The sequence below is a fragment of the Condylura cristata genome, unplaced genomic scaffold, assembly GCF_000260355.1.
Source record: "Condylura cristata isolate star-nosed mole 26May11 unplaced genomic scaffold, ConCri1.0 scaffold00006, whole genome shotgun sequence".
Taxonomy (NCBI): Eukaryota; Metazoa; Chordata; class Mammalia; order Eulipotyphla; family Talpidae; genus Condylura; species Condylura cristata.
The window spans coordinates 59,147,028-59,174,428 of record NW_004567107.1 but is presented as its reverse complement, the minus strand read 5'-3'; the positions used below and the strand labels follow the sequence as shown (position 1 = coordinate 59,174,428).

At 41.1% G+C, this 27,401-nt stretch overlaps 1 protein-coding gene across 2 annotated transcripts in view; it reads right to left on the bottom strand.

The window, feature by feature from the left end:
• Positions 1-16,789, bottom strand: part of TEK (TEK tyrosine kinase, endothelial) — a 92,906-nt gene extending 76,117 nt beyond the window's left edge. Inside the window, exon 1 of one of the 2 annotated variants that reach the window (XM_004677703.2) lies at positions 16,537-16,789. In XM_004677703.2, the coding sequence (XP_004677760.1) occupies positions 16,537-16,588 (52 nt within the window). In that variant the 5' untranslated portion in view covers positions 16,589-16,789. The remainder of the gene's footprint in view (positions 1-16,536) is intronic. The other variant, XM_012721654.1, reaches the window with a different exon arrangement.
• Positions 16,790-27,401: the final 10,612 nt, after the last annotated feature.

The following is a 27,401-nucleotide window of genomic DNA, read 5'->3' as shown; positions in this document are numbered from 1 at the left end:
GTGATTATCTGGTTAACAGTCCACAGCAACTGGAAGATACCAATCAGCTTCAAAACCTGTGCTTGGCTTAGCTATATGCCTCGTAGAGAACACTTGTTTATCACTCCCAGCTCTGGGATTATCTTGGCTAGAGCAAGTCCTCCAACTTAAATCAGTAGTCCCCCAACATGATTGATAAAGCAAAGGCATTCTTTTGCCAAATAAAATGCTGTATGGAAGATAATATATCAAATAAATGAAAGTGTAGCTATCTGGGCTGAAGGTAGATGAAGGAGCAATTTAATGACAGGCATAGATCTCACCTTTGTCACCTATATAGCTATGCAGGCACCTCCTTAAACCCTCCAGAGCTTTATAAAGCAAGTATGAAAATCACTGGACTATCAAAAAAGAGTTGTAAAAATATCCCACATTCTGATAGATAACTTGGCTAGAAATACAAAGGACAGTAAAAAGTGAAACCATGGGCCTTCTTCTTTGGACATTCTGATGGCCACTAAATTAACAAGAAGGTTCGTGGTGGAAGTTCGGGGAAGGTGGTAATAGTGATTGTGCCAGCCTTTTTCAGACTCATGAAACTGGGGTTCCCTGGTTTATAATGAAGATAGTGAAGTAAAGATACATTTTGAAAGCATTTGATATTTTCCTTTGACACCAGGAATTCTTGGACATTCCTAGCTATTGCTTGACCCTATAAATGAACCATGAATCTTTAATAAAAAAATAACCCACCTGTGACATTCTAACCCTGCTTCTGATGTTTACCTTCATCCCTTCAACTTATCCAAACCTCTCTCCATTCCTCAAGACCAAGTATAAGTTATGAGAGGTTCACGGGTAAGAAGAAATTGTGTCAGGTATTACTTTAGTATGGGAGTACCAGAAGACCTGGATTAACTCTGTGGCTTCACCTTCCATGGGGTCTCTAACTGGTTTATTGCAAATGATCCTATATTTGACTTTTATTTTTGTCTCAGCTTCCATAACACAAGGGAATGTGAACAACTGGGTTTATATTTCCTGATAAAATTAAAAGTTAAATAACAAAATCAGAAAATATTTGCAGTAAATATGGCATCTAAGAAATTAAAGGATTTTCATGAAAGCTCATTGAGGCTGATTAAACTTAAAAAGAGTAACAAATAATTCACAAAAGAAGGAAATACAAATGATGAATAAGCATGTGAAACGTTTACCCTCTGAAACAAAATCATGTAAGATACCATTTTTATAAATTAAACTAGCAACTATTAAAAGCAAGTGAAAAAACTCAGTAATATATGGCTGAGCTTGGTGAAATATTCATTCTCATACCTGTATCTTTTTAGGAAAAAACTACCCAATATAAAAGAAAAAGTTGTAAGATTTCAAAATTTATGTCACTACTTATTTTTGTAGTTTCTTCCATTGTGTTTAAACTTAAAGTCCTCCATATGAAGTGAGTGTGTATTCAATGCCATCATCTTTTGATAGTTCAATTTTTAATATTTACATTTTAATCCATTCTGGCTTTTATTTAGGGATGTAGTAAATTAAGTTTTCAATTTTTTTTTCAAACAGAAAACTAATTTTCCCAGAACTATTATTCTTTACCCAACTGATTTATATCCTTTATGTGATACTACAATTTTTGAATTTAAATATATTCATATTACAATTTTAATTAAATTCAGATTTGGGTCTAGGGCTTCTAGTCTATTGATCTGTATGTCCAAACTCTTGGCTGCATGCATCTGATACACTATTATTCCCTACCTAGAGACCTAATAGAGCTATTCCCAAGGCATTAATCTTTTTCTTGTAAATTTCTCCACTATTTTTCCTGTGTACTCTTGAAGAAAAATCCATGATTGTGTTAGATTTCAACAACAGTATCTTTGGGGCTTTTGATGAGAATTGTTAGGAGAAATACTTAGAACATAATACAATTATAAAACCTTGCTGTGAAATATTGTAAGAGGCCTACAATACTTCAAAAATGTGTATCAGATTTGCGGTGGAAGACATTACAAAGATATCTTTTTCTAAAATCATCAATTTGGTGGAAATATATTAATTTATTGACAATTTTACTTATGTTAAGATGTTAAAATTACATGGATCATGTTTTCAAGCTGAGAAAATACTTATGCTGTCATGCTGGCAAATCAGTGACAGGGAGTATCAACGCATCTGGACTACTGTGCTTCTTAATTGCTTGTGCCAAAACATGAAGAAAATGTTTCCTTGGGTGAGTATCTGGATAAGTCACTTGGTCTAGGAATAAAGAGTTGAGTAAAAACTTGGAAAATGATGCTTGAGCAATCACACAGGGCTCTGGCTAAGATTCCTGAGGACAGGGGCCTGGAAAACTATGTGGCTTTTGTTTGGCAAAGAGGGGTGTGACAAGTAGGGGTGAGAGTGGAATTGCCTGGAATAATAAAAGCAGTAAAAGGGGGGGCCCTCCTGGTGACGAAGCAGGTGAAAAGCATAGCACTAAGAAGCTAAAGTCACCTCATCATGAATTCAATCCCCACCTTGGAGGTGACCCACATGGTACAGCAGACCTCTCCTGACCCACACACTGTTCTCCTCAGCAGTGTACTTTGTCAGTTGGCCTGTTCTGCTCTCCACTCTGTCTCTGGTGAATCCTCTCACCACCACTGCACCTCTGGCCTGTACCCCAGCTCTGTATGCATAAATAAGTAAATCTTAAAAAAAAAAAAAAAGCTGGGCCATCCCTGGTGGCGCAGCGAGTTAAAGCACAACACTAAGAAGCACTCAGCATGAGTTCGATCCCCGCCTGCCCCATAGGTGATCCACATGGCATGGCAGACCTCTCCTGACCTGCTTGCTGCTCCTCTCAGCAGTGTACTTGACAGTCTGCCTGTTCTGCTCCCCACTCTGTCTCTGGTGAATCCTCTCACCGCCCCTGTACCTCTGGCCTGTACCCCAGTTCTGTATGCATAAATAAATAAATCTTTAAAATAAAAAAGCAGTAGAAGGAAGAGAGAAGACATATGGAAGTTAGGAGTCAAAGAGTAACTTTGCTATAGGAACAGAAACATCTACATGGAGATTTATTAAGTTTTGAACACTGTGCAACATAAATCAACTTCTTTGACCTCCTAAAAATTTTTTGGCTACTTGCTAACACTGAGGAATAAAATCTGTTTTACATTTGTTTGACATCTCAGAGTGCTGGGTCTCACTTCCAAAAGGAGGGGAAGCCCAAGGGCTTAAGCGAATACAGTGAATTCAGGCTCTCTAGCACTGTGCCAAAGGCATAAATCCCTTCATCGTCCAGCCCAATCTGAATAAGATGCTGCACATACCTCAGCACTTACTTCCATCCTTACCGTCTGCTTGTCAGAAACATCCCTCTGCCTTTGCACGTCTGATTTCTGTCAGTGGAACTTAATTGCCCTGGACTGAATCCATTTCTTTCTCCTTCACTTGCCCCAAACAACTTTGGGAGCTTTGTAGCAATATGGGGTCAGTGATTCATATAAATAGCTTCTCCTCATTATTTGTTAATTTCATATCTGTGAATTTGCCTATCAATTAAGATTTATTTAGAACCTCAAATCAGTGCCCCCTGTTGCTTCCCAGTCACTGGAACACAAGCATGTAGCAGGGAAAACTGAGGCCTCAGATGCACGTGCTCCCCAAGAGCAGAAACAAGGCATCGTTCTACTCAGCTTCCATGTGGTGAACCCATCTCCTTTTCACGTTACATGTATTGAAAACTAGTAATTTCACCATTTCAGAACGTCCTGAGGATAAAAGATGAAATGCTGCCTAGTGTTTCTAAGCTTAAGAATGCTGTGCTGTGCTTTCAATTAGAACAAATGTGTTAGGTGAGTTCTGGGTACCATGTTCATGAAACAGTCATATCTACTAGATAACTTGCCACTAAAGAGAAACACACACAAAAGTGGGCTATGTATTGCTCTTTTGACAACAATGTTGTAGCTTGTAGGAATCTAACCTCTTGTTCATGGTTTATACAACATAACTACTATGAATAATGAAAATCTACCCTACATCTACAACTCCCATTCCAGTAGCCACCTTTTTAGCAGCAATGACTTTATTTTATTCAACTTTATCGTGCAAAGTGTCTGTCATATTGCTGGGCAGAGTGAGAGTTCAGAAGTGTTTATCATTTAAAATGTGTTGGTAAGGCATTAGATAGATGAAAACAGGATGAAATGAAATAACATTTATACCGACTTTTGGAGATGTTACTCTTTGGAGCAATAATGTTAATTGCATGGAGAGATGTAAGAAATGACAGCTGGCCTTCCCTGGTGGCACAATGCGTTAAAACACAGCACTATGAAGCTAGCCATAGCCGCTTCAGCATGAGTTTGATCCCCAGTGAGGGAGGTGACCCACATAGCGCAGCAGATTTCTTTTGTCTCACCCATTGCCCTCCTCAGCAGTATACTTTGTGATCTGCCTGTTCTGCTCCCCACTCTGGTGAATCCTCTCACCACTCCTGCACCTCTGGCCTGTATCCCAGTTCTGTATGCTTAAATAAATAAAATCTAAAAAAAATAAAGAAAGAATTGATAGCTAGTAATTCTTGCTAATTTTTTATGATCCTGCACTTAGCTAAAATTTGACCTGCTTCATATCACATAAGCCTCAGAATGCTCTAATGTTCCACATTCTACAGGAAGGTGAAATAACTTGCATACGGTCACACAGTTACCATATTGATGAATGGGGCTCCAGTCCAGATTTAGCTATCCCCAGAGTCTGTTCTCATAATCACCTGGTTAAGGCAGAAGGTGGGCCTGGTAAGGGTTATCAACCAGGAGGGCCATCAGAAAGTGATCTCAAAGAAAAGAAGACCTCTAACAGAAGTTAGCCTGAGCCACTGGCTCTCTCAGCCTTTGTGGGATGATGATAATGCAGTTAGTGGTGATCCCTCCCCCAACCTCATCCCCCGTAGCAATAACATGGTTTTTTGTTTGATTACAGAAGCAGCTGGCAGAACTCACGTATTACTCATGCTGGAATCCCACTTTGCTGATGGCTTGCTTATACACTTTAGAGTCACTCGGGGGGTGGGGCTGTGTCCAGGCCTGTTAGGAGATTACTACAGGCCTCTGGATGTGGCTGAGCTTCTGCAGCTGTTGCATGTTGCTGGCTCCAGCTCCACACCTCTTGGCAGATGATTTGTGTGAAAAGTGCTGACTCTAGGCGTAAGATACACAGGCTGAAGGGGCCTGGGGAGCCAGGCAGCACAGAGTAAGCCCAGCTACCAGACAGCTTGAATCTGAGGTAAGTGAGTCCTTATAAGAGAAAGAAAGGAATGTATAAATGAATTACTTGGGAGCTTTTCAGAGGTTGCTCCTTTGAGTCGTTTTGTTGGTGGAGAATGGCTGATTCTGGGACAATCTGTGCCGTCAACCGTCCCTCTCCCATAGCTATTCTAGTAGCAAAACCCTCATGTCCTCCATCACTCATAAGTGGTGATGGTTGGATGGAGCCAACTAGCAACAACATTAACATTTCCTTAGTGTTTTCTAAGTTTAGTTTCTCTAAATGGTTTACATGAATTAATTTATCTCATCCCTCAAAAAAAAAAAAAAAAAAAAACCACCAAGAGGTAGTGTTCTCATGCAGCTATTTTATAAATGAAGCCAAGTAACTTGGACCACAGAACAAATCCAGCGGTGGTTATAGTGGGCGGAATAGTTGGCTCCAACTCCCCAACCCTTCTTGCACTCACACACTTGCTTCAGCTTTATCTCAGACAGCGTGTGCTTGCTTCCCTGCTGTTGACTTTGTGAGTGGCAGTGGGCTCTTTCTGAGCCTAGGCCTTTAGAAACTAAGAGGTTTCTAAGAAACTGAACCTCGAGTCACCTAAAGACAAGCAAGTAATAATGACACATTATGGTCTAGTGTGCGTTACCCACCGGTACACGATTAAGATGAAGAAGCTCTAGTTAGACTCTAATGAGCTGGATGAGCTTGGGCAAAGTGCTAAACTTCATGAAGCTGGGTGTTTGCCACCTGAAATGGAGCACTGGGATTAAATCAGTATTTCTTAAGGTAGAGAACATGATACTAATTAACTCATCTTTTTATAACCTTAGAAGGTTACAAATAATTGTCCAAGCACCACATCAAATAATCTTTCAGGCCACCAGTAATACACATATTAAGTACACTTAGAGGAGTAGGAGATCAGAACATTCTCTACCAGTCAGTATTTGGTGCCTTGCCCTGAGAAGATGAAAATGCCAAACATAACCTCCTGACAGAAATTACAGAGTAAACTGTAAAATAAAATATTATGGGCCCCGCCTGGTGGCACAATGGGTTAAAGCACCACATTATGAAGCTCTCCAAAGCCACTGCAGCACAAGTTTGATCTCTAGCCAGGGAGCTGACCCACATGGTGCAGCAGACCTCTCCTGACCCGCCCGCTGCTCCCCTCAGCAGTGTACTTGGTCAATCTGCCTGTTCTGTTCTCCACTCTGGTGAATCCTCTGACCCACCAGACCTCTGGCCTGTACCCCGTTCTATACGCATAAATAAATACATAAATTTTTAAATATATATATGTATATAATATATATAAGTATGTATACATATAAATAAATAAATATATAACATGTCCTCAGTACTATGAGAGAGATAAGTGGAGTTGCCTGCATCTAACATCTCCTGAGTGCCAATGTAAATCCTCCCCATCCCAGTTCTTGCTCCAGGCAGGCCTCTGCCATCCTGAACAGATGTGACCATAATGTAGATCACTTAAAGTGATCTACATTATGTGTAGATCACTTAGTCTCTTATTCCCCTCCCTGGGATTTTATCTGGCAGAGCATAGGCCTCCTATAGTAACTCACTAGTTTCTTGCCTCTACATAAACCTTGAACAAAAGGGAAGGGAAGCAGTGGATCAGCGCCTCTCCATTTTTCCCTAAGGTGAGCAGTCTGAGTCTCCTTTCTCAGCAGGTCTAAAGCACTAGACAAACACAGCAGTGGCCAATGTAACAACATGGCCCAGCACAGTTCCATCCCCCTGGTCCCTCGCTCTTTTCCACTGGTATCTTCCCAAATAATCTACCTGCACAATCTCTTTGCATTAGGCCATATTTTAGGTGTAATCCAGCCTTAGGCAAGGTCTTAACCCAGCAACAAGGTAAAGAAGACTTCTTAAAAGAAAGGATACCCGAGAAAATCCTTGAAGGAACGATACATCAGACAGGCAGAAAAGAGAACATAGATGCCATTCTGGACAGAGGCATCTGCCTACACAAAGTCAAGAAGGCTTCAAAGCAAATGTTTGGAAACTACAAATGCCTGGCATTAATGGAATATTCCTCCCACATAGCATGAGGAACTGAGTCTCTCACAAGAGACGAGGAAGGTAGGCATACTGACTCCTTAAACCTGCTGACCACAACTACCTACTGTGTTCTTTGATTCTGCTTTTAGTTCTGAAGTGGTAGAGATGAACAGTACAGTCACTGTATATTTCGGTCAATCTCTGAAGATTAGAAAATACTTTCTAAATTCAAGAGAATTTACACATAGAAACTGAGACCAAGCAGAGTTAGAGGAAAATGGTGGCAAAGTTAGTGTCTTCCCCTCTCTGTCTCTCTTATACATTCACCCACACACTCACACCCCACTCTTGCATACTCTCCAGAATGAGTCCAAAAATCCAATACTGAGCTTAGTCAGAGCACAACACATTTCCACAGTAAGCTGTCAATAGTAATAATTTTAATGATAATAGCAATAGATTTAGGATAAATGAGGTGAGAATGTACAGATGACAAATGATCCTATTATAAACTCTTTTGAGACACAATCAGCGAAAAAAAGGGGAGCTAAAACAAGTAAAAGGGGCTGATAGATTGGGAGTGGATGGTGTCCAGTCACCTAATGGAGGGCATGATGTGGTATATACAGTTGCGGAGGTAGAAACTGTACACTGAAGCTGATGCAGTGTTGTGATGTAACATCAATGAGAAAAAAATTAAATAACCTTTAATTCAGCAAAAAGGTCAGAGTAAAAAGGAAATTAAAGGTTGCAGGAGAAAAGTAGAAATCCCATATCACTAACTGATAAAGCCACAGAATACTCTAGATTTTTAGCAAAAGCTGAAGAATCCACAGTGCTAAACTTTTCTCTCCTTGTCCCTGAGACAAGGCCAGATTAGAGTACCAATGTTGACTTGAAACAAGGAAATCAGAGTTGGTATAGAATACATTGCCTATCCTCACAGATGGAGATGGGCTTAGAAAGTTCTGGCATATTCCTACATAAGGATTTCAGCATCAGTTATCAGTATATGATAAAAACATCTGATTTGCACTGAATGTCCCTTATGTGCCAACACTGCTGTACGAAGTACTTTTAGGTACTTTCTAAATCTTCCCCCAAATCCACCTAAGTACTGTTATCAGCCCTGTTTTCCAGGAAACAACCTACAATGACCTTGAAACACTAGCTAGAAGGTAGCACAGTGAAGTGTTTGAAAAAGCCCAGGGTTGGATTGAGGTCATTCTCAGTTTATCCCTTGCTCCATCATTTCCTACTGAGACCACTGGGGCACTTGGGACTAGTGACTTTTGAAAGACAAAATCAAATCAAAATAGCACGACTAAACAAAGGTAACTGGCTCCCTTCACTGGAAGGGGTAAGGTAAGTCCTAATAAAGTCCCTGGACTCAGGGCTCAAACAGCGACAGCATGCTTGTTTTAACTCTGTGTTCTGTTTTTGTCTTCATTCTCTCCTACCAAACATCAGCTTCCTTCAATGCCCTGAGAAGGTGGTTACTCCATTCATACAGTGTCCTCATGAAGGAGGACATGGTCTCATTTACACATTTCCAGAGGAATCATTTACCTGGCCCTGCTGGGTCATGCTAAAATAAATGCTGCAGTCAGATGGATGACTGATCAGTGTCTGGCAGCCCTCAGAACCATGTAGAAGCAAAGCATGGAAGCTCTTGAAAAGCAGACTTAAGATAGTCCAAAATATTGAATGCCTACTATATTTCGTTCTCAGACAAGTCACTTAAACTTTGTGAGTCTCAGTTCTACCATCTATTAAAAAATGAATAGTAGCTAACGTGCAAGGTTTTAACAGATACTAAATACCCTATTAAAATATTTAACATGGAGGGGCCTCCCTGATGGCCAAGGGATCACTGTGAAGCTATCCACGGAGTCACTTCAACACCAGTTCTATCCCTGGCCAGAGAGCTGATCCACAGGGTGTCGCATACCTCTCTTGTCTCTCCCACTGCGCCCGCAGCAGTCTTCCTGTTCTGCTCCCAACTCTGTCTCTGGTGAATCCTCTCAACCCCTGCACCTCTGGCCTATACCTGAGTTCTTCTATGCATAAATAAATCTTTAAAAAAATAATGAAACCTAAACATTTGACATGGAGAGGCAACTGCTTTATGATAGTCATTTTTTGTAATTTCTGTACTATTTTTTTTTTTGTGGTTGTTTTGATACAGAATTTGAAGCCCATCCCAGATCCCCAGATGTCTAACGCACTTGTGTCCCCAGGGTGGAGCCCCCCTTTGGCTCTGCAGCCAGACGCCTTGCACAACCCAGGCCTGTGTGCCAAGGTTAAGCTGGTTCACCATCTGACGACCGCAGAGAAGTGAGCGCCTCTCCAGGCCCAGCAATGTCAATACTGCCTTCCTGACTCCGCCTATTGTATCTGGAGGAAAGTGGCCGAGCATTGTCTTCCAGTGCTCCCCCCAGGAAGCATGATATCACCCTCTAACAAAAGCGGGAAAGCTGACAGATCTGCTGAGATGGGTGTGACCCCCACACACATCTCTCTGGTCAAGTCCCTGGGTGAGAGGCAGTGACAGGAGAGAGCAAATAACAGACACCCAGGATGCCCCTTCAATTGGCTGCCAAACTGGCTCCTTCGGCATTTTCTCCCTCTCCTGTAACACCCATACCAAGTCAGACCCACAAACAGCAGGCAGTGAGAATGACCTCACTTTTAGCAACAGACACATTAAAGAGTCAGGTTTCTGCCCATCTGGCAGATGACATCCCACACCTGCCCCTGTAGCGTTGGGAAGGAAAATGGGAGAGAGGATGAGACAAAAGGAGGCAGTGGGGGTGGGTGTAGAGGGAAACAGGCATGGCCCAAGCTAAAAGACCTTCGGTATGTGTGATGTGAGTTAAGGAATAGTCTGGCCAGACTGGTGGGAATTGAATTATCAGCTTCAAATTCCAGAAAGAAGGGAGGCAACTTTAGACATTCCCTTTCCTGAAGGCTGGGAGTGATGCCAGCTGATCCTCCTACATCCCTTCTAGTCTTGCTGCTAATACGACAGTGCAGCTGGCTCTCAATAAAACAACCCACCAGAGCCTGGTGCCCCCACTCCAGGCCTAGAGATCGCCCCTATGATGCCCCTAGTGTATTGTCCTCTCATTAAAAACTCTCTCCTACCTTAGTTACCACAACATCAGTTCTCTAATATCCCAGGAAAGGACTCCGGTTGAGTGTGTTCTCCTACCTGTTCCCTAGATGCATCTTCATGGAGTGTTTGGCTACCTTCCTTTTCTCCTTCACTCAAACCTTGGTAAACAGCCATGCCCATGACTTCACTTAACATAAGCCAAAGATCCTGTGCCGTAATCCTCTGCCCAACCCACATTTTTTGAGCTTCAGACCCTCAAATTTTGCTCAATGTTCCCCTTTCTATGGAATCTTCACATCAACATGTATAATTAAGGGATTGCACCATTCCAGCCTATGGCCAGCCAATTCCTCTGCCATGACTCTAGCACACTGAATGTCACCATTATTATCCAAAAAACAGTCCTGGGACAATGATTATTCTTGCCCCATTTCTCTCAACCACCTTTATGCAACTAATTATCAGTCCCTGCAGTTTTGCTTCCTCAAAGTTCTCAATCCCTCTCTTCATCCAGGCCTTTCTGTCTTGAGTGATGGGAAGCTTAGGTGCTGTGGCATTTTAATCCATCCTCCACATTATTACCAGAGTGAATTTCTAATACTGAAATAAACAACAGAACAAACACCCTGCTAAATGGCAGCAATGTGGAATGAGGTACAAATATTTAAAATGGCCTACAAGATCCTTCTTAGTCTGACCCCAACCGTAATTTTCTACCTCCACCCTGCATTCCAGCGTTACTCAACTTCCTCACACTTATCCTACTATTTCACCCCCTCTGTTCCCTCTAATGGGGGTTCTTCCTTCCCTTTCCATTTTTATCTTCTTAGCTTGCATATGAGTAACTATACCAGCCATGAGTAGCTATAACCAGCCATGAGATTTTTGACAATATTCAATGATTTCACAAAATGAGGAAAATCTAATCTTTCAGATTTTGTTAACTGTATTCATACTAACTTTAACAGCTAATGTGTTATTTTTCAATTACTTAGTAAAAGTTTTTGGTAGCTCTTGAAAAACTCAGATTATAACAAAATCCCTACTGTGTCATATGCCACAAATCTTAGTTTATCTGCCTGCCTCTAGCTTTCCTACTAAAATGTAATTTAGTGAGGGAAAAATGACTCAATCCTTTTTTTTTTTTTTGCATTCTCGATGCTGAGTACAGCACTTAGCACAAAGTTAAGTTCTCAATATGTTTATATTAACTAAAATGATGGTTGAATAAATGAATGATAGGCAGGCAGGCAATAACTAAATAAACATCTATTGAATGAAAACTGCATATATTTTGAGTAATACTCAACAATCTTGTAAAGTCTAATAGCAAGTAAGGCCCAGTTAAACCCACTTTCATGAATATATCACTTTCCACAACCTATGGGAAGAAAGGATATTCTTTTTAACTTATTTACATCAAATATTAAACACAAGTCAAACTTTCAAGACATTAATTATTACTATTTGCAATGTATATGAAATTTATTTCTTGTATTTTTATTATTTCATTGGCTAAAACCTTCATATGCTATTCTTCCTTTCAAATCTGCTATGACAAACAAGGTTATTTTTACTGTATCAAGTTCTATCTAATAAAGATTGCTGGACATTAAATAAATGTACTGTACAGGATAAAAAAGTATCTGTAATCAAAGATGTTAGAAGCTCATAAGTCTATGGGCTCAAAGTTCAAAGTCATAGACTGTGTAATGAACAAATTCAGAAACAGGAAAAACATCATGAGGAAGAATTGAACTACGTGGGTTGGGTTGAATGGTATTTGCCGAATGGAGCTGGAGAATGTCATTTCCAAATGGGATATGGAGTTATCATGAACAAGAGTCAACAGAAGGGCCTCCTGGTGGTCTAGAGATAAGTCTCAGCACTATCACTGCTAAGGCCTAAGTTCAATCCCTGGACAGGGAGTAAACACATATATAGTGCACAGCAGGCCTCTCCTCTCCTGCCTGCTGCTCCCCTCAGCAGTGTATTTCAGTAGATCAGCCTGTTCTGCTGCCCACTCTGATTCTGGTAAATTCTCACCCCCTGTACCGCTGGCCTACACCCCAATTCTTATGTGCATAAATAAATAAAAATGTGTTTTAAAAAGTCAGAAGGAAAGGATGCATAGACTCTAACTTCTGACTGAAGTTAGAGGAGCCATGAGCAGCGATGAATAGGTTGGTGAGAGAAGCTGGATAGCAGCACCTGGCTTGTCAAGCTGGCAGTGACCAGAACAAAATTTGGAGAACTGAATGAACTTGAGGTTGTTTTCAGAGGAAACCACTTCTATGAGTAGTAGCTAACTCACTTCACAAAATACTGGAGAAGACTTAAACAGTCTCAAACTAGAGCAGTGACCTTCACAGCAATACTGATTATATAGCTTCATTTATTTTCAGAGTTCTTAGTGGCTAAGTACTTTACACATATTATCATACTTGATACTTGTAACAATTCTGGGAAATAAGTGTTCTCATCCATGACAGATTAGAAAACTGCAGTTTAGAGAAATCAAGTAACTTGCCAAAACTACCAACTTAAGTTTAACCCTTGGTCTGTGACTTCACAATCTAATCTTTGCACCTCCTGCATTCTCAGTTAATTCCAAAATAGTTCCACAGAGCAGGGGCCTCCAAAGGAATCGGCAGGTATGAGTGCCTGTGCTTTGTCTCATAAGGCATAGCTCATTGATTTGTGACCCACATACTTGCATCCACATTCAGGAAACTCAGTTTAATTAGACAAAAATTATTGTGGCTTTTCTGAACCCTTGTGCACCTGGTTAGCAGCTCTGGAAATGACAAGGACTGACAGGTAGAAACCTTCACATACCTTTCACATCCCCAGCAGACAATCATCTAGCCTCTCACTCATCTCACTTATGCCTGAACACTTTCCACATGGGAGTTCAAGCTTTGTGTGAATGGCAAAAAAAAATTGTTACACTTTCGAGCAGGAAAGAAATGGTCTTCTACGTAATTCCCTCCACGCCTAGATCCTGGATCTAGCACAATACTATGTCAATTTATAATTTTATGTAGAAATTCCCCAAAAAGACTGTGCTTCTTTATTCTTCTAGTAGCTAAATACTTGCCATATGACAAAGCTTCTAAAGCACTTATCATATGCTTGCTGTCAAATTTGTCTTTAGTGTTTAATATCCTCTGAACATTAGAGTAAAATTATTACCATTTTTAAGTTGAACATTTCATTTATATACAGACTGTTACAGCTTATGTATTACCTTTTCAACACAGGCTGCTAGGAATTTTGTATACTTGAGTGCCAGTCACAAGAACTTTCAGGAAACCAGATTGAATTTCTTAATTTATTTAACCTAAACACATAATATGTATCTATTTCCAAGTGGTATATTTTCAGTTTGTTCCACTGTTCCAACCTACTTAAATCTTGATTCTGTGCACTACCAGTAAGCCATCTCCACTGTCATGTAATATCCTTAGTGTATTTGACACTAAACTGACATTAGAAAAATTCCAGACCCATGCATCCAAATCTAATCCCTCTAGAAGACACAGCATAGTCTTCTGAGATGGTCTCAAGAGATTTTATCCCTCCTGGAGGGATGTCTTAGAACTCTATACCCTTGCAGGAAGCTCTGCCATGGTAGGGACTGAGAGGGAAATGCTGAGACATCACACAGACAATGCTTAGAAGGGAACATCTGTGAACAAAGCAAAATTCTTTCCTTTGAGAATAATTCCTATGTGTATCTCTGATCTAGACATTACCCTTAATTATTCAGCCTTGGTACTTGCCTCCAAGATAGACCTAATGACGATATTCCATCTGCTACCACCTCCCTAACCTAATGATCCAATTTCCTCTGCCACTCCAGACAAGATGTCCTCTATTTCTGGATCCAGTTATTGAAAATGTCGAACAAGACAGGAAAGAGGTATGAAGACATAAGGCTTTCTATCAGGTCACTGTTGATCACATATGACATACTATGACTTCTATATGATAAAGAAGAGTGGCTTCATTTCTCTCTATACAACTCTATAAAGCAATCTGGCTTAGAGAAGGTGGGGAAGCAGGAAAAAACAAGTATGTTTATTAGAACTTGTTTGCAAGAGGAAATTGGCCATGAATCTTAATTGGGAGGGGACTATATCAGAATCAGGAAACTTTGGGGAAGACTTTTAAAAACTTCCATCTCCTCCAATCCTCACATGGCCCGGTATCTCCCACACAGAACCAAAGGCAAATGTGGCCTACCTTCAAGTTTTGTTTGTAAAAAATGAAGAAGAAAAGGAAGAAAAAGGTGAGAAAAGCAATCAGTTCACCTAGTGAGATAACCCTTGCTCCCTGATTGCTGTCCACCAGTCGGGCTGAAGAATGGGCTCTATGGATTAGATATGGTCACACTGTATTCTTGCTTCTGCAGTCGGCAATTCTTGGATACTTGTGTTCACAGAGGCTTAAGCTAACAATGTTAGTTAGGATTCCACAGTAGATCTATCCTGGGAACCAGCCTCACTAGTGTTGCCCTCATTACCAACAGGAACATGACTCCCCTCTCTAGAGCCTCTCTTTGATGAACACAGTTCCATTCTCTGGGAACGAAGGTTCGGACCTGGAACAACCACTTGGTCATGTTAACTTTCCTGTTTGATTTTATGGTAGCCCCTTTAAATCTATATTGTAAGATGCCATTGCATATTGTTGTTACTTTGAGGGAAGTAGTAAAAGTGTGTGCATATATGTGGCTGTGTGTTTAACCTCAACCGTATCTGAGAGTAACTGTTGACAAACCCTGGGCTTTGCATTACCACCAGTCCTAGTGTGGAATGAGCTGCAGATTACATGCTACTGCTAAATATTTTATTCAGGAGAAAGAAGCAAATCAAAACTGAAATTATAATAATCATTTGCTTTAAATTTACAGATATTGAAGAAATCTGTATTCTTTCTACATTAACAAACTATTTCTACATATTATATTAAAACCACTTTAGCTAAATCTTTCATTTACAGAAATATTATCACACCTTTGTGGTAAAAATATTAAATTCTCAATATTATTGAAATTACTGAAAGCTAATTGAAGAAATAAAATGATCTCATAAACAATTTTGTTGTTCCATAGGATTAATTCTTTGAATATTTAATAGACTATTTAAAAGAGAAGAATATAAAAATAACAAATACTTATGTACATGGCTAGGTGTAGTAAATTTCCCCAGATCCACTTCCAATATCAATTCTATTTTCATTACTGTAGTTAGAATGCTTTTGGACTAAAGGGAAGAGATTAGTGGCAATTATAACACAGTTGGGATTTGCAGTTCAGCTTTTGGTCCTACTTTCAACCAGAGTTCCACAAAGTGAGTGAGCTATAGAGGCATGCCACACTAGCTCGAGAAGGTCACCACAGACAAAACTGATCTCAAAGCAATCAGACCCACTATCACTTATCTTCACACCACGCTTCGATACTCTCTTCTGTCCATTAATCTTGGGAAATACCTAAACTTTAGTTTCATTGGGTCAGAAAAGACTTTATGAACTGTATGCCAATTATTTTTACAAATAAAATTTATATATCCATAATCTCCCTGACCCCAAATACAATAACAAAAAACCTAACATTTGACTTCAGTGATTAAATTAGTAAATATTGAGTCTTTAACTTTTTTCTCATTTTAAAGTGAAGCTCTGTGCATTGCTTTAAGAGGGTCCCCATAATTCTCAACATGTATTTTATTTTTTAAAAAAGTCACTGAAGATTTTCTTGAAAGCAGGTAAAAATGGGTTTTTCTTTTTTAAATAAGGCGACAATCCTAAATGAGTAAATGAGTAAATGAGTAAAACCATCGTAAGCCAGTCACTTCAAATAAAGTGACCTAATCAGTCCTCATGATTTTTGGCAATCTGTGGTAGAGGCAACTGTACAGAAATGAAACTAGAAAAATCAGTTCATGCCACTGGACTTTGTGGTTCAATCCATGCATACGTTAAATGGAGAGTGAGAGAAACAGTCTGGGTGCCACAGCTGCCCCTTGTGACCCTGAGCTAAGAATTGGTGAGGGAGCCCAGAAGTCATGAACTCTGCCTCAAAAAATGCTAAATCAAAAAAAGAAGTCAAACCTTACCAGCAAGGAGCAAGCTGACTCCACAGAGAACTAAGCCGGCTAAAGAGTCCATGCTTCCCCAGATCTCTCCATCCAGTTTCTGCAGATGTGCATGAGGTCCCCAGGAGCCTTTCAAACACCCAGCAGTTTGTGACTTTCCGTTCGCAAGTTCTCCTAGGTCTTGTTTACAAGTCAGGGGCAAGAAGCAACAGCACAGAAGCGAGCTGTAACAGCCTCATTTCTGTCTGAGCACAGGGAGTTTTAAGTTCCTTTTTCCTGTTTCCTTTGTAGATTAGGATGGGAAAGGCTGTATCTTAAAGGCATTTGGTATCAGCAAGACTGGGGGCACTGCAAGCTCGATTCATCTTGCAATTCATCAAAAACACTTATCTACTGCTGTTGCTTCTGCTGCTGCTTCTGCTGCTGTTGTTGAGGTAGAGGAACTTTTGTTGCACATGTGGGTTCTGGTCAGCATTTTCAGAAACAATAGGGGTATCCTCTCATAGGCGGGAAACTGAGAATAACAAGCTCTCCACCTATGTATGGTATGCGATGATGACCAGCCCTTCTCAGACCTCTAACAGCTCTCCCGGGACCACTTGGGAGCCCTGACAGAAGGGGGTTTGGAGTGTGAGGGGCAGATTTTGCTTTTGTTTTCTCATTTTAATGCACATGGTTTGAATCGGAAAAGTTTTTCATGATGAGCACGCAACCCAAAAGGCAACTAATTGGAGTGACTATCAGTGAGGTCGAGGCTCAGTGTAGTTACGGATACCAGGGTCCAAAATTGTTATCCTGTTTTCTTTTACACAGATGGTTCTTTTACACAGATGGTTCTATTGGTCAAGAGCCCAAAGATATCTGTGCTATTGGCTATGACTTTCACTTTTGTTAACTATTTACCTGAAGATAATCTAATTTCTTAAAGAAATTGCCATAGAAGAATTTTAGTAACGACAGGGACTCAGGGCTGTTAGCCAATGGTATTACAGAAGTAAATTTTACCCCCAAACCTTAGAATAACCTGGTTAAAATCCAAACACAAGCAATTAGACTATGATAAAAATATCATTCCTGAGAGTACATAGGCCAAAAGGAAAATAGTCATTGAAGTAGCTATAGCTAATTGAGATTAGTGACCCTAAATTTATCCAGATAATGTCTCCATAGTATAAATTATGACTTTAAGATAGAGTAATCTCTCACCATGCCTTTGTGCCTGAGGAAACAATTATCTGCTCTTATTCTTCCCACTTACCACAGGAAAAGGTAAATGTTATTAGTCTTACCTAATTTCTGTCCCAGATTATATCACATCTGCAGTGATCTTGAGAACCAACTGATGTCTCCAATTTGCAGGGGTAGAAAGGCTTTGGCACACCGGGGTTGAAATACAGATGCAGTCATAGTGTGGTCTAAGAGAAGTCACTTCATCGCTTTGATTCAGTTTTGACAGCTGTAAAATGGCAATATCTCTGTGACATCTTTGAGAGGATTAAAGCTATAAACACACTGGCACCATGCCTGCCTATTCCATAGAAGGCTCCCAGCAAGTGTTAATACTAGTTTTTATCTTTCCATTCTGTCTTAGAGTTCAGTCTTAATTGCTTATGCCAGAAAGTTTCTCTATTCCTGTGAGAAGGCTTTAAGTTTGTCATTATAGAGAACCAGTCGAGGATTCTGAACTGGACTGTGCTAGTCCCAGCTTTGCCTTGATCTGCCTGTGAGGCCTTGGGCAAGTCATTTCCCATCTCTAGGCCCCAGTTTCCTCATAGGTAAAATAAGGGATTCCGGACTGGATGTGACTCATTTCCTTTTTTATTATAAAATCTCATCTGTCAGCCACTAAATTGTACAACTCTGAGCACCCCTAAATTGATGTCCAGGGCCTTTCATCTAGGCAGTTCCAAGATGCCAGGTTTCTATTTCCATCTCCATGAAAACTTGGGAAGGTCACAAACGTGCTTTATTTGAAGAGCATGGTGGTTGACACTTTAATGTGCGATCCACCAACTCTAGACCACATGGAGCAGCAATGAAGGTTTGGGGAATAAACCAGGCCCCCAGGCACCTGTCCCCATCAGCACAAGGTCCCTCTGTTTTGCTTTATGGCCACACAAGGAAGTCACCATTGCTCACTACCCCCCCCACCCTTCCAGTGGTTAATTCTTATGGGCTGAAGGTGCCACCCTACTTCCTTTTTTGGGCTGCCTCCCAGAAAAGCTACACAGTTTCCTCTTACCCTGTTAGCCAGAAATATCTACCTTTCCCAAAATTCTTAGCAAGTTCTTTCTCTTGCCATTATCCAGAATGAGTGGCTCAGTTACATCCTTGTAATCTTTGTAATCCAGTAGTGCTACTCAGTATAATTTTCTACCAAAAGAGTCACATGGTTAAATCTTACTTTCAAGGATTCAGAATGATTATCCCATTTAATCCTTTTTACTGTTAACCTACTCTGGATATTCTCTGCATATTCTTTGACTCCATTTGATAAAAACTGCTCAATTTTCTAAGCCTGTGATTCAACAGCTGGTCAAAGACTAACCAACTTTTTTTCTGAGGACTCTGAATAGCTGGTATATAAATTCTAGGTTGAAAGTGAAGGTAACTTATGAACCAACTTTCTAGACATATTCCACTCCAGCTTTCTGCCCTATGGAGAACCAATCAAGAAATAATACAAGCTTCCCCAGCACTAAGGAGCCAAGAGGTCAACAGAGTTGACTGGCAACAGGTTGAAAAGTTGCAAAACTGGATGGCATGCCAGGATTTCCAAGGGAAGGGAGAGGCCACTTCCATGTCTGGACAGAACTTTCCCCAATACATAGCCCCAATAACATATTAAGGAAATACCACATGGACATGGCCACAGCCCTGCTCTAGAAAGCTGGTGATGCCCATCCTCAGACATCCAGAAGAGCCATGCTGGCAGCATGTAGACAAGCTCTCTACAGGTCTCAGCTGCTCCAACCACTGGACAGGTTGAAATGCTGTTCCCACCCTTGCCTGACTAACTCCTTGTTGTCTGTCTAGAGCTGTCTCTGTAAAGGTCTTTCCTGACCATTCAATCCAAATTAGGGCTCCCATTATTTTCTCCCAACATCCTTTTCTTTCATACCAGTTATTACTGATCACCATATATCTATGTCTATCTTTTTATTCTCTTTTTCCTGCCCCATAACCCTGTGACGAAGTTTTATGCAACAGGGATCATATCTAGTTTATTTAACATTAAATTTCCAGAGCTGAGCAGTTGTCTGGCACATAGGTCTTAAATATATATTAAACATATCCTTTAGCCCAGAAAAGCCACTGCTATGATATCCTCCAAGCCAAAAATCAAATATGTGTCCCTACATTTATAAATAAGGGCATTTATGTATTATAGAAGCATTATTGGTAGTAATCAGATTGCTAGATTGAATTACATTATGTAAATCATGGTACACTGTGAAATAACAGACAAGTGTCAAAATGCTGTGATAGAAGCATATTGACAATGAAACATAAAAATATTTGTGGCATACTGTTTGAACAGTGTAATTTGTATACATATACATTCTACATGTGTGACAAGTAGATACCAGAAGCTATTATTTCTGGGTCACTGGTAGTTTTTATTCTTTCTTGATAATTTTGTATAATTTTAGCATTTAAATAAATGAGCATGTATGTAGAAATGAAGAAGACTGGGTTAAGTCCTAGAGAGTTGACCTAGGGCAGTAGGAGATACCCTAAAAACCACTTTCAGGCTGAGGTATATTATGGGAGCTTTGGTAGTGGGTGTGATGTGGTAAGAGCCATTTAAGAGGTGTGAACTTATACCCCTAAAATAAAATGTTGTAAACCAGTCATCCCAATAAAATATATTTAAAAATCCCACCCAATGAAAAACAAGGAAGAATGAGTAATTGGCAGCCTCCAGGAGGTGAGCAAATGGAGTGAAGTGCTGGCTTCCCACAACTTAGTGAGGTATTTGGCATTTTGCAACTTGGGGGCACTGAACCTTCAGAGCCATCACATCTGGCTCCTTAAGAGTATCATCAACTTTTTCTGTGGCCAGCAAAATGGGAAGAGTCAGTAACAATTAAGTCTTGGCCTTCCGCCAGGATACCACAGTTAAAGAGGCAACACCCACTGTGGTCTGTAACAAGCTGAAGGCTATGGAAAATACCTGACCCTCTCCAAACCTCACTTATGCTAACTTATTTTTTCAGAATCTAAATGGGCCAGCTATGTGCTTGTCACTGTCAGAAGAGACCCAGGTATAGATGAAGTCTCTGCTTTTGTGGCTCAGTATTACACAGTACTAGCCATGGAAATAACTACATCTAAATAGGAAAAGTTAAATGACAAAAATCAGGTGTTGTGCATTAAATGGCAATGGGCAGTAATCATCGTTAAATTTTAGTAATTTTTACTTGGGTACCCTGTAGGCCATGAGGCACCAATTTTCTCCCCTTCTGCTATTTCTGTGAAGAGGGTGACACCTTTTCTATCAGACAGACACTCAATAACTTAAGGAAAAAGTAACAATTAGGCTATCCTGCAACAACTTTGGGACCAGTTTGCCACAGAGACAGAGGGTACTACCACCATCCCCTCAAAAACAAACCAAACAAGGAAAAAAAATAAACAAAACTTGTTCATCTTTGAAAATATAATTCAAATGTCACTTCACCTGTGAAAACTTATTTCAATAGTTGCACTGGTAGCTAGTAAACCACCCCAAAGTCAGTGGCTTAATACAAAAAATATTTCCATAGCTCATGATTCTGGGCCAGTAGTTGGGGCTCACCTGGACAGCGCCGAGCTTAGAGGTCTGTCTGGTGTGTCTATAGTGAAATGTCAGTCATTACCTGGCGCGGCTGCAGGGACTGAAGGAGCTACATCTCTTATCCTCTAGCAACATCTCTTATCCTCTAGCAAGCCAGCCTGGTTAGTAGGGCAGGCTCAGAAATACAACAAAGTGAAAATAAGCAACTGCTCTGAAAGCTTTCAAGTTAATTAAACATGAAGGCTACCAAACTGACGTACCTCTTAACACAGCGGCAACAGACATTAGTAAACCCACAGCTGCAAGTGCCTCCGTTATAAAAGTGAAACGCTAAGGCCGACCAATCACAAGCTGCCAACTAGACTAGGCTTAGCCAATCACTTTCCACATTTTGCTCTCAGCTTTTCCTTGTAAATATCTCCCCACTGATCACATCTCAGAGAAGTGTTCTACTTCCAGGGTAGTAATGCCCAATTTAAATTGATTTTTGCTCAAATAAAATCTTAAGAAATTATAAGCCTCAGTTTATCTTTTAAGTACACCATTACTTCTACCAATTTCTTTCTTTAAGATTTATTTATTTATGCATACAGAATTGGGGTAGAGGCCAGAAGTGCAGGGGCGGTGAAAGCTTCACCAGAGACAGAGTGGGGAGCAGAACAGGCAGATCAAATGAAGTACACTACTACGGGGAGAAGTGGGCTGGTCAGGAGAGGTCCGCTGCGCCTTGTGGATCACCTCGGGGGCGGGGGATTGAACCCGCACTGAAGCAGCTGTGGCTTGCTTGCGGTGCTGCGCCCTAACCCGTTGTGCCACCAGGGAGAGCCACTTCCGCCAATTTCTATTCATGAAATCAGGCCACATGGCTAAAACTAGGAGGAAAATAAAGGTCACTGTTTGATAAGGAAAGTTACAGTTAATTCAAAGGTCAGGAATTTTTAAAATGAAGACTGTCATTCTTTAAAAATCAAGTTTGCTGAGGTATAATTTATATGGAATAATAAATTTTAGCTCTACTCCCTTTTAAAATGTATTTTGGTAAAATGACCTCAAACAGCTTCCATGTGGGATCATCTTCAGCTGAGCATTGTGGAGAATAAACACAGAGCAGTAACTCTTCCCCTCAGAAGACAAACTACCTTAGAAGTGGCTCCTCTTTCACTGTAAGTTTAGTGACTTCAAATTGTTGAGCCCAAGAGAAAGCTATTATTCCTTCACTGCCTCTCTAGTACAAACATGGTCTTTACTATACAAAGCAACATTTTCCAAGTTTTCTATTTTATGCCCGCTGTTGGATTTTTCTGTTTTGTTTTTGAGTTTCGTAAGTGTTCAAACTCTTACCTTGAATCCCCTTCTGTCAGTCTAGAGTTCTGCTGGATTGAGACTCCTCTCACAGTCTTGGACAGTGATAGGGACAGACTTTCAGGCTGTTCAACATGCTGAGGTAGTCAGAAAACTGGTATGTGTAAGGGATAGAAAGGCTCAAAGAGGACCAACGGCAATAAGGTACCAAAGGGTTCCCTGCAGGAATTCAAGCTTCCCCCTGTGTTGGGGTACCAGAGCTGTGAGGTGGGGATCCACAGTGGTGGTCTCCTCTAGGCCAGGTCCTCAGTCCTAGGGTCTCTTGGGTAAAGGACCCCGTTGGGGGAAATGGCTAGGCTTTTATGCCGCCAGCCTCTATGGCTATCACCTGTGGCCCTGAATGCGGAAGGCTCGAAGGATCCTGGAAGCATGGGCCTGCGGTACATATACCTGCTGGTGGACACCTGGAGTATGGTGTGGGTGTCATTAAACGGGCACACCTGAGACTGGAGGCTGAGGCTGTAAGGACAGCATCTCATAAAGCTACAGAAGAATGGCTGCAAGAGGACGAGACAATGCCAGGGAACACCCAGAGGAAATAGTGAATAAAGATTCTCAGGAGGCCCAAGTTGCTGTCTTCCCAACTGCTGGCTTGTTTCCTCTGCATACTGAAAACCTGTGGGGATGATACCAAGGGCTCCAAGTTTCTCTTTTAAGCTGCCAGAACCAGCAGTGAACCGACCTGCCCTGGGATGTTTGTAAATCATGTCTCTCACAGTCTCCTGTCCACTTCTGCTTTAGAGCTATTTTAGGCACTGAGTAGCACTGGGCGTGGACTTCAATTGATATGGAGTCACAGGCCTGAAGATCTCTTTTCTTTCCTAGCATAGGACCTTATCCTGGGGCGTTTGTGCTTATAGTTAACAGGTGCTTGTACTCTGGTTTATTCAATCTTCCTTTGTTATTTTGTTCTAGCCCTGGGGTTGGGAGTGGCAGGTGCTTTGACCATGTCAGCTGGGTGTTGAGTAGCAGCCTTCTCAGTGAGGACACATAGATGACTCAACCTACTGGGTCCTCTACCCCTGTTAGTTGTTCTATATTGAGAGTCTCAGGTTCAAGTCAGTCATTTTCACTCTGCACCTTTCCAACATTGCACCCTCCATCCTGGGTGCCAACTCTGCATAACCCCTTATCCAGTACAGTTCAGGGTCTCAGAAGTCCCAATATTGGCGCCTGTCCTTGAGTCTACAAATGAAGGGGCTGGTGTTTTCAGAGCACTTTGCAATATTGTTTTATCACTCTGAGTAGAGGACCCCTTCCTCCAAAGACATAAAAGGTAATGCACTGACAGGAGTTGTGTAGCAGGAAAGTTTGTGTTGTATTGTGGACTGGTTTACACAAGCATTATCAAACATTAAAGAGGAAAGTGCATTGAGAAAAGGACAATCCCATGGTCTCACAATGTTTCTCAAAAAATTTCTAATTAATAATCAGAATTTTCCAGAGTAATAAGTGATTTGCATTCTGAACAGTTCACCGACATAGATGTGTGGAAACTAAAAAGAAGTGAAAATAAGTAATAGTGGTATAAACATAACTTAAAACTTATCACTTAAGGGCCTTCCCTGGTGGCAAAACAGGCTAGGACACAGCACTGCAATCTAGTGGCATCTGCTTCAGTATGAGTTCTACCCCTGGCTGGGGAGGTGACCCACATGGTGCTGTAGCCCTCTTCTATCTCCCCATGGCTCCCCTCAGTAGTGTATTTCAGTCAATATGCCTGTTCTGCTCCCCACTCTGTCTCTGATGAATCCTCTCACTCACCTACCCACCCCTGCATTTCTGGACTGTTCCCCAGTTCAGTATCCCAGTTCTGTATGCATAAATAAGTAAATCTTTAAAAAAAAAAAAAACAAGAAAGCAAACAAGTTATTTCAAAATAAGAGTACAGGGGCGATGAGAGGATTGACCAGAGACAGAATGGGGAGTAGAACAGGCAGATAATCAAAGTACACTGCAGAGGGGAGCAGTGGGTGATCAACCCCTGGGCCAGGGATCAAACTTAGAGTGAAGTGGTTGTGGCCAGCTTGCAGTGCTGCATCCTAACCTGTTGTGTCAACATGGTGGGCCTAGAATGTCCTCAAGTTTCAGGATTTCATTCTTTTTGAAACCTGAATAGCATTCCATTGTATATGTCACATTTTCTTTTTCCATTCCTTATTTGAGGTACACTTGGGTACTTCTATCTCTTGGTTAATTTGAATAATGACCCAATTAACATGTATATGCAAATATCTCAAGTTGCTTCTTTCTGTTCTTTTGTTTTATGGATTAGCATTTGTAAGTAGTTTGCTCCTTTATGGACAGACCACAGTTTATTCATTATTTGGAATGTTTCCAGCATGAAAAAATACTCAACATTATTAGTTCTTAGGAAAAAGCAAATTAAAATCACAATGAAATCTCTACACATCTATTAGAAAGCCTTGAAAATAAACACAATTTACAAAACTTAACAATACTTAATAGTAGGACATAGGCAATTAGAACTTACATGTTGAAGAATGCAAAATAGTACACAGCAACAGAAAAAGTTGTGTATCTTATGTTGTATGCAAATAATTATAGTCACATTTCTTTCCTCCCAGTTTGGATTTCTTTTATATCTTTCTCTTGCCTAATCACTCTAGCTAGACTCCTATTGATCTTTTTACATCCTACACCCCCTTTATTTTCTTATTTAAAGCTTCCATTTTGTTCCATTCTGTTCATTTATTTTTCTGGCTTTCCTTAAAAATCTGATTAGCTTTTCTGTGTTTTCTTTGAATTTCCTCATCATGGCCATTTAAAAGTATATATTTGACAGGGAGAAAAAAAATTTATCTTTGTGGTTGGGTTATGGGGATTTGTTTTCTCCCTGTAGTTTATTAGTCCCCTGAGTTCTCAGGTTGGCAATTGTGATTTTTTCATCTCCCCATTACTTGCTTTCTAAATATTAAGGGTATACAGCTTCCACTTTCCTAGTAGATGGTGGTGTATGACAGGCAGAACTAATTTGTAGCTGAGTCTTCAGTTAGGAGGAGGGTATTGGAGGGGCCCATCACTGGTAAAAGTAGTGTGTGAGGGTTTAAATCATCCCTGTTCTCCTGAATTTCACACCTGCACCTCTATAGTCTATGGACTGGGCATTCAGCACAATGGGATGTTGGCACATCCCAGTATTGCTTCACTGTATTTGTAACTGGGTGGTGCCAAGCAAAGGGGAATTTCCAGGTTCCTTGCCCCACCCAGAAGGAGGGTGGAGCTGAGCAGAAGGAGATCTGAAGAAGCCATGTGGAGCATATGTGTAGAAACCGTGTTTATTTCTTGGCCCTGGACTGGTTGAAAGAGATATGGGTGAGGAACCCGTGGGGAGGTTGACTATGGCAGTGTTTATATTGATTTTGATTGTGCTCTTTTCCTCCCAGACTTGTCTGGCCATTTCTGACCTTTTTCTATGGGTACCGGCCAGTAGGTGCTTTTGTCTTGTGAGGGGCTTTCAGGACTTGCTTTGGACCAATCTCTTTTGTGTGGACTTTTGCCCGCGAGGGGATGGGTAACTTCAGGTGTTTGATTTAGAAATTATATTCTTTGTTTTCTGTGTTGTATACTCACTGTATTAAAGTCCCTTTTCATGAAAACCTTATATGTTTTGACTTGATGCAGCAGATGGCAGAACCTATTTTGAGCAGGCAGGTTTGGGGGTTCACTGGTGCCCTTCTCTCCCTGCCTTGTAATATATTGACTTGGTCCCCATATCTACTCGCTCATGGGAGAAATGGGTAGGGCAAGTCACACCTGTCTGAGCTTTATCTTCCTCACTGGGGGTCCCTGTTTGCAAGCTCATTCAGCACTTTTGCCATATCTCCTCTGTTTGGATCCACAGCGATTAGTTTTGTGCCCTCCCCCGTTACAGGGCAGGGAGAGGGGCACCACCAAAGCCCCAAACCTGCCTGTTCTAAATGGGTTCTGCCATCTGCTGCATCAAGACAAAACATACAAGGCTTTCATGAAAAGGAACTTTAATACAGAGAGTATACAATACGGAAGACAAAGAATATAATTTGTAAATCAAATACCTGGTTACCCATCCCCTCATGGGTAAAAGTCCACTCAAAGGGGATTGCGGCAAAGCAAGATGTGAAAAGCCACCACAAGACTAAAGCACCTTCTGGCTGGGACCCATAGAAAAGGGCCAGAAATGGCCAGACAAGTCTGGGAGGAAAAGAGCACAATCCAAAACAATAAAAACACTGCCATAGGCAACCTCAGGGCAGGTCTCTCACCCACATCTCTGTCAACCAGTCCAGTCTGTCAACACATGATTGCTGCTCCATGTGGCTTCCTCGGGTTTCCTTCTGGCTCTCCATCCTGCTTCCTTCTTCCTCAGATCCCTTCTCTTCTTTTACTTGGCTTAGCTCTACCCCCCTTCTGGGTGGGGCAGGGAAAATGTTACTTCTCCTTTTCCTAGGGACCACCCCATTCCACCCCCATGTGCATGTGAATTGCAGTTTTTCTCCAGTAACTACCTCTTCCACACTCACCCTTTCACTCCCAGAGTTGAATTTGCTGTGTCTCTTCTGTAGCACTGTCAGTGTTGGTCCTGTTTTGTCCCAACTTCTGTGACCGGCTGCAAGAAGGAAGGCGGGAGGCAGAAGGCTGAGCAAGCAGAGTTTATTGCTCCGGGACAGCAGCTGAGACTGAGCCCCTAGAGTGGGGTCCGCAGCTACTGCCAATCCAATAAGGGGGAAGGGTGTCTTATATA